The sequence below is a fragment of the Populus alba genome, chromosome 1, assembly GCF_005239225.2.
Source record: "Populus alba chromosome 1, ASM523922v2, whole genome shotgun sequence".
In the NCBI taxonomy this organism is placed as follows: domain Eukaryota; kingdom Viridiplantae; phylum Streptophyta; class Magnoliopsida; order Malpighiales; family Salicaceae; genus Populus; species Populus alba.
Genome location: NC_133284.1, coordinates 31361903 through 31370443, shown reverse-complemented (window position 1 = coordinate 31370443; position 8541 = coordinate 31361903). Strand labels below are relative to the sequence as shown.

Genomic DNA, 8541 nt, shown 5'->3' with positions numbered 1-8541 from the left:
TATTATTTAATGTACGTGACCAAACTCTTATGCATGTGTAGAAAGAGAATAAAAAGAAGAAAAGAAAAAGAAAATGAGACAAAACACATGAAATAAAAGTTATATAAAAGAAAAGTGAAAGGAGAAAAATATAACAAAATTTATAATTTGTACAGAAATTTACCTCCCTGGCAGTAGCACCAAAAACTTGACATGACCAAAAGATTGATGTCTTCTCCCAAGTGCAGGAGTGTCGAAGTTATAAATAACTCGGTAATACCGGGGTCGAATTACATGGAGGTTAATTGTATAAATTATAGACAACAACAACAATAATAATAAAGAAGAAGAAGTTGATGAGAACTTTGAGATGGAAGACTAATGTAAGGATTAAACATGATAAGAATAAATGTCAAGGTTAGAGGATCCACTAATGGTATTTCAAACAAGTATAGCATAAACTCTTATTAATCAACTGGAAACCACACACAAAGGAGGTTTCAATCGGATGATTTATCATTAATAGCTCATTATAAATTGTCAACATGATCATATTAATTATCTTATTTAAGTAACACCAAACTTTTAAATATTGTCAGGAATTCATGATGCTAACTTATGTTAACAACAAATCAAGTTCCTTTCATAGCACAGGTGTAGGTTATACCATACAGTTGGGCTATGAGAGTGCCAAGCATTTGTTGTACCAAGTGTTATACAACACAAATCTAGATTAACCATTTAACAAGCAAAGTATTAAGAATTAGTAAGATAAAAAGATAAGACATTTTAATATTAAACATTAAGGTCCATGTTGAGTTTACGCTATACTCATTCTTGCACCATTAGTGTAACCTTTTCACCTTGACATAATAAATTTAGCTAAACATAATGAAGAAGAGAAACATAAATAAATAAAATAAGAACATAAATAAGATACAAGTTAACTAAGTAAAGGAAAGGAAATGAAAAGCATAAACAAGATATTAATGAAAACAAAACTTAAGAATTACAAAAAATATAAAGAAAGAAATAAAAAGCATGATCTTGATCTGAATAACCAAGATGCCTAAATGCATGGCAAATGCCTCCTTTTATAGGCCAAAATTTGGAACTATTGATTTGATGACTAATTGTTGAGTAGGTGGCCAACTCTTGACTTGGTGAAAATCCTTATCTTTTTGTCTGAATAAAACATCATTGCTAACTTCAGAACTGGAACCAACTGTACACATGAAAGTTATAGGAAATTGTCTTATCTTTCCAGGAAAAAAAATTAAGGTCATTTGGACTTCTAGAACTCAAGATATGACCCTATTACCGAATAGTGTTCTAGTTTGTACTGCACCAACATCTCTTTTTTAAGTTTGGCCCTCTCTTTGTCCTTTCAATTTCAATACTTAAACTCATCAATCAAACCTTTCATTTATGTGATAGGCCTGCATTTAAGATGAACATTTACCATAAATTAAAGGTATCTTATATTATTAGGTATGTTATTATAAAAAATGCTTTAGTTAAGGAGTTATTGATACTTCAAATGCAAAATGATGATATAAAACCTTGATAAAAATGAACTTTTAAGTACTAATCAGACTCTAAGTTATTATTGTAGATAATCTATTGCTAAGTTTGATATCAAAACCAGAGTTGTGGTATATGAACTTGTGAAGCAACTGAGTTTAATAATTGTGGCAGATCTACGTTATTAATCTTAGGAAGAACATTCAATCAAATCAAACATAGACTACAGACAGTTATGTTTTCTTTATTAATCAACTTATCTAGTTCTTAAGGCTGCCATTGAATTAAATTACTAGTGCGGACACTATGGTTATTTGATGGTTAGGATTAGTTATATGGTGGATCTGTTAACTAACCAATGTTAAGAAGAGATAAATGTTCAGAATATAAATTGATGTTTCATTTCCATGATGAGTTCTGATTTCTGTAGGTGAATGTTTACTTGCAACCAGGATTTGTTCTCTTGTTAATTTTCTAATTTTATTTAATTTTGCTTGATACTTTTCTGTTTTCTTTTGCTTCAGCCTAAATAACGTCAAACCCCCTCTAAATTGCATATCATCTAACATAAAAATCTCACTTAAACCTTCCTCGTGGGATCGACCCCTTGCTTGCTCTATATTATCTTGTGTATTGTGTTTTAAGCTAGGGTAATTTATTTGTGCAATTGTTCCCTCATGAAATATTAGCTCCGTCACACCTTCAGTTTCTATTACTTATCTAGCACTGGTTTACAATTTTAACACCATCAAGCACATTTGCTTCATAAGGCCTGCCACAACACACACACACACACACACACACACACACACACATATATATATATATATTAAAATAATATTCTTGAGTAGTATGTTTTTTTCCTTGATTTTTTTTTTAAATTTATGTTCTTCTTGTTTGTTTTTTATGAGATTATCTTGATCTCATGACCCATGTCTTAGATTTAACGAGTTCACCCAGGTTGACTCAAGTTATTTTTGTCGCACGTGCCCCATGCAGCGTCGATGGTGATTTTTGTTCATTGATTCTTAGGAGTTGCTACCTAGTATTTGGTTTAGGGTCACTAGGAAACCCAAGTGTGCTGGTCTTTGTTAGAGATTCACAGGTAAGGACTGGCTATGGCTAGGGAATGTGTTAGCACCCTTAGCATACCCTACCTGAAGTAAGTTACTTCGTGGTTTAATGTGATTTAAAGATTTTGAAAGTTTTCTTGTCAATGACTTCTTAAAAAAATAAAAAAAGTTCTTCTTGATAAAAAGATCCTTATCTTATCGGGTAAAGAAAACCTAATTGCTCTAACATCAATAAAAACAAAACAAACTATTTTATTTGGTATCAAGAGTACGTCTTACGTATAAGATTGTAATCCTAGATACCAAATGAAAACAAAATATTTTTCTTATTTTTTAAATATTAGCCTAGTTCTCGTGACATTAATAAACTTGTTATTACAACCGAAAATGTATGCTAAGACATGTTTTTTGAAATTTTCTATATTGTATGAAACTACAATATGATTTTTTTATATATACATATTTAGCCGTATGTATAAAAACAAAGCATTTTTTTTTTCCAAATATATATATATATATATATATATATGCAACATTTCATTGAAAACCGGGTATTTTAATATCAAATTTATATTTTTACAGTATAAAAATAAATACGCTAGAAAACCACAAATCTCTCCCTTTTTTCTCTTTATTTAGGGGTGGGCTGGGTCACTGGCCGAAACTAGTGACTTGGCTAACTAAGGCACGCATGCTTGAACTAATCACACATGCTATGCACAGTGCAAATGCAATTAAAATTACTTTCGCACAGTGTTATGTAACTATAAAAGACAGAATGAAAAAGAACTTACCTAGTGCAGGGAGGCAAAGCCGAAGACAATGGTTGGACGATTCTCCTCTTTTTCTTTCTGTTTTCTATTTGCTTCTTCTCTGGTTTCTGGTCTCCTATTCTCTCTGTTTCTGTTTTCTGTTCTTCTTGCGGCCTTGTTCCTTCCCTTTCGTCTCTGTCTTCTCCTCCCTCCTGGTATTCTTCTGTGTGTGTGTGTTTTTTTTTGTCCCTGTTTCTGTTTGTTTGCTTCTCTCTCTACTGGTTTATTTTTGGTTTTCCTCTTCCCCTTTATTTTTTTTTAGTCTCCATCCTGGTTTTTTTCAGTTCTTCTCCCCTGTTATCCTCTTTTTTGTCCCCCCTTTCTCCCTTATCATGGCCTTTCTCTGGTTTTTATAGCCAGAGGATGTCATGTGGTCGCCTCCAGATAATAAGGCCACCATGCATGGACTTTAATGCAAGAATAGCGGCCGGCGACTCTTTCGTGGACATTTAGCAGGCGTGGTGCAACGTTTCTTTCTCTGGCTTTATAGCTGAATAAATGCCATACATTTTAGTAACGTATTGCATCATGAGCAGCTGGGGCTAATTGTTTCTTCTTCTTCCTGCTGAAACGGTTCCCTGGTGCAATGAAAAAGATGATGGACAATGTCTTTTGAAACGGCACCATTTTGGGATGCGAAATGGCCATGTTTAGTTTGGTCACTCAAGTTCTGAAATTTTGTAGTCAAGTCCTTGTGTAAATTATAATTTAACTCTTAAACTTTAATTTATTCCCAATAAAGACCGAATTGAATTAAAAATATTTTTTCTTGCAATCAACTCTCCATAAATTCAATTAAACCTTCAATAAAATTTGATTGAGTCCATAAACATCTGATTTTGAACTTTTCTTCTTCAAATTGATTTTTTTTTTTCAATAGAGCTCTTATTAGTAAAAAAAATATATTGTTAAATTTTAATTTTTGTATTTTTGAACCTCCTCAACTAATTTCTAGCTATTTTATGGGCATTCCAACATCCTTTTCTTGCTGCTATTATTTTTTGGATTTCTTCCTAATATTTTTTGATATTATTTTTGTATTTTCTCGTTTTTGTTTGGGGATCCAAAAATAAGTAACAATAATTTTTTTAATTGATTTTTTTAATTTCATACTTTAATATTGGATTAATTGAAAATCATCCAAATTATTTTTAAAACCGCCAAGCTAACAAAGTCATATTAAATTATTAAAATAATTGTGTATTAAATATATTAAAATATAATAAGTTTGTATAAATATCTTTTTCTCAAACAAACAAACAAAAACTATATCTATTCTATTAAAAACTATATTCCAAGCTTTTCTAAATAGTATTTGACCTGTAGATGCTATATAATACTTTGTAGTAGCACCATTCTTCATCCACCTCTTCATTAACATTCTTATCTTTCATTCTCTAGCTTTCATCCATTAGCAAAAAGATGTGGGCAATTGGATTGGTTGTTGTAGCATTGGTGGTGATATACTATACTCATATGATTTTCAAATGGAGAAGCCCAAAAATTGAAGGAGTTCTCCCTCCAGGTTCCATGGGCTGGCCCCTCATTGGAGAAACTCTGCAGTTCATCATTCCTGGAAAATCTCTGGACCTTCATCCATTCGTCAAGAAAAGGATGCAAAAGTAATATGCTGGCTAGCACAGTTTTCATAATTAAACCGAATATACTTGCCTGCTTGATTCGCTACTAACAAATTCATATTGATCTCCCTGTTTCAGGTATGGACCGATCTTTAAAACCAGCTTGGTTGGAAGGCCTATCATTGTGTCCGCTGACTATGAAATGAACAAGTACATCTTGCAACACGAAGGAACCTTGGTTGAGCTATGGTATTTGGATTCCTTTGCCAAATTTTTCAATCTTGAGGGTGAAACGAGGGTGAACGCAATCGGTGCAGTTCACAAATACTTGAGAAGCATAACTGTGAACCACTTTGGTGTTGAGAGCCTTAAAGAATCACTGCTTCCTAAAATCGAAGACATGCTTCACACCACCTTGGCAAAGTGGGCTTCTCAGGGACCTGTTGACGTCAAACAAGTTATCTCTGTCGTGAGTGCACTTTTAATTTTCAGTACACTGTATTGATGAACATTTTCTCACGTGTCTTCTTAACCCTAACCTGCCTTTTCTTGCTGTAGATGGTTTTCAATTTTACTGCACACAAAATATTTGGTTATGATGCCGAGAACTCAAAAGAGACGCTCAGTAAGAATTACACAAAGATCTTGAACAGTTTCATCTCCTTGCCTTTGAATATTCCTGGCACTTCGTTCCACAACTGCATGCAGGTAAACAGAGGAGTCCCTGAACCTTGAGATTTACTCATATTTGGTAATCACTGCTCAGGAATGACCATTCAATAACATACCTTTCTATTGATTCAGGAACGAGAGAAGATGTTGAAATTGCTCAAGGATACACTGATGGAGAGGCTCAAAGACCCATCAAAGCGTCGGGGAGATTTTCTTGATCAAGCCATTGATGATATGAAGACTAAGAAGTTCTTGACGGTGGATTTCATCCCCCAACTCATGTTCGGGATCTTGTTTGCCAGCTTTGAATCCATGTCAACCACGCTAACTCTAACATTCAAGTTTCTTACAGAGAACCCTCGAGTAGTTGAGGAATTGAGAGTACGTATACATACCCTAATTAATAGCATCGAATTTTAAGCTTTCAATTTGAAGATGCCACCACTCTCTATTCACACCATGTCCCGCGCTAATTGTGTAATTTAATCGATCAGGCTGAGCATGAGGCAATTGTGAAGAAAAGGGAAGATCCAAACTCCGGCCTCACATGGGAGGAGTACCGATCAATGACTTTCACACAAATGGTTAGTCTCCACATTCTAAAAAATTGTCCTTTTGTATTACTACTTTCCATTAACATCTCTTTTCCTTTTTTTTCTTTTTGCGGTAATAAGATAATGTTATATTCTTATGAAATATGACCAATCATTCACTGCTTCCTAAAAATTAATATGGTCCTCTTGTCTAGGAATAAAAACCGTGTTTTTCATTATTTTTTGGTAGATACTCATATTCTTAATCACACGATGTTAATTATGATACACAGGTTGTGAATGAAACACTTAGAATCTCCAACATCCCACCTGGTTTATTCCGTAAGGCATTGAAAGATTTCCAGGTCAAAGGTGTGCAGCTGCCAGTTCTCAACTCAGAAATCTCTTCGCTTTCTTTTTCCAAAATGTTCATTTCAATTGATTCTTTGAGAAATCTCCAGGATACACCGTCCCAGCTGGTTGGACACTTATGCTTGTTACCCCTGCTATTCAGTTAAATCCTGATACATTCAAGGACCCAGTTACTTTCAACCCATGGCGCTGGAAGGCACTGCTCCATTTCCCAAGTCAACCCTTAATATAGATTCAATTTATCACAAATTTAATAGAATCGTGCTTTTATAACTGCTGAATTTTTCTTTTTATTGTTTCTGCAATGCTAAATAGGACCTTGATCAAGTTACTATTTCCAAGAATTTTATGCCATTTGGTGGCGGCACGAGGCAATGTGCTGGTGCAGAATACAGCAAACTGGTCTTGTCCACTTTTCTGCATATCCTGGTCACTAGTTACAGGTAGAGTTGATTTTTCTCTTATCGTACTCCTACTCATACTTGAACAGTGACAGCATGGAAGTTCAATTTATCACAGATCTTTTTGTTAACTCTCTGGATTTTATTTTTTTTTCTTAATGCCAGTTTTACCAAAGTCAAGGGAGGAGACGTATCTCGGACCCCTATCATTTCATTTGGCGATGGCATCCATATTAAGTTCACCGCCAGAAATTGAAGAATTATTTCCCCTTACCTCTGGAAGTGCATGTTCTTAATTGCTTTTTCTTATGTGCTTGTTTATTAGCAACTGTTTTTTTTTAAAAAAAATAATGATCCTCTCTAGTCAACGAAGGAGTCTCAAACGTCGCACCGTGAAGAGCACGCCGTTGAATCCTTCTCTCTTGTACAATATTGTATGATATATTAGCTTTCTTGTATAAGCTAAGTGTTCAAGCAATGCAATAAAAAATCTATTTCCCTCCCGATCCGTTAAAAAAACAAAATCTTCTAAAGATTTTTCGTTGATGAAAAAAAAAATGAATGGATTGGTTTATTTTATTTTATTTTATTTGTTGGTGTTGTAGAAGACATATGGGTTTTGAATTCATCCAATATTTTATTCAAGTTCTGTATAAATTCACTTAGCTGCGTGCATTAGTTCTCGTGTTTTTGGATTTTTTGAAGTTCTCGTTTTAATTTTACATGAATAACGTTTTAACGTTCACACTCTTACCTATATATAGCCGTTCCTACATCGGTTTAAATTTTTAATCACACGGTGGTAATTCTTATACCTATAAATAATGGATATCAGATTTTATTTTATTTTTCTCGACGTGGAGCAGTCAATTTTTTTCTAATATGAAAAAAAATATTCAAACAATAATAACTTGAATAAATCTAATTTAAATTGACTAACTTGTGATTGGGGCAACCCCTGAATAATAATAATAATAATAATAATAATAATAATAATAATAATAATAAAAGAAACTAAAGTCTCAACAAAACTATTTTTAGTTGTGATTAAAGATATTGCAATATCAATTGTGGTTAAAGACACAATTTTATGCTTTTAAAAATGTATTTTTTTAGAATTGTCCATGAATAAAGAAATTTATATGCTCAACAAGTAAATATATATATCCACAAAACTCAACATATCCAACTTCCTCAAGTCTAAATATTTTTTGAATGGTTAGGTTAGATACAATTATAGACACCGACCCGACCCATGAACACCTTACCACTATCTCTTCCTTTATTACCATCACAACCACATGCTCTTTCATCACCACGTACTATAACAACCTTACCACCTTCTTCTCCACCACCACCATGACCACCTTCTACATCATCACTACCGTGTCACCACCATCACCTTCTCCTTCACCACCACCATCACTTCCTCCTCCACCACTACAACGATCTTCTCCTTTAAAATCATTGTCATCTCCCCACCACCACCACCTATTTTTTTTACAACTACAATCACCAATATTGAAAAATATTTTCACGTAAATATTTTATGTAAAAATATTTTTAAAATCAAACATTGAAAAATATTTTTCATG

The 8541-nt window shown here is 33.4% G+C and overlaps 1 protein-coding gene across 2 annotated transcripts; it reads left to right on the top strand.

Moving 5' to 3' along the window:
- Positions 1 to 4766: 4766 nt before the first annotated feature.
- On the top strand, positions 4767 to 7449 carry LOC118047080 (cucurbitadienol 11-hydroxylase-like). 2 transcript variants are annotated; one of them, XM_035056257.2, is made up of 9 exons: positions 4767 to 5010; positions 5107 to 5437; positions 5527 to 5676; positions 5773 to 6021; positions 6135 to 6224; positions 6467 to 6545; positions 6635 to 6741; positions 6861 to 6988; positions 7112 to 7449. In XM_035056257.2, the coding sequence occupies exons 1-9, from the start codon at positions 4811 to 4813 to the stop codon at positions 7200 to 7202; spliced, it is 1425 nt and encodes a 474-aa protein (XP_034912148.1). In that variant the 5' UTR covers positions 4767 to 4810; the 3' UTR covers positions 7203 to 7449. The 2 variants fall into 2 exon arrangements, with proteins under 2 accessions (XP_034912148.1, XP_073263278.1); XM_073407177.1 differs by having other exon boundaries at positions 4769 to 5010; positions 6635 to 6744; positions 6864 to 6988.
- The last annotated feature ends 1092 nt before the right edge of the window (positions 7450 to 8541 follow it).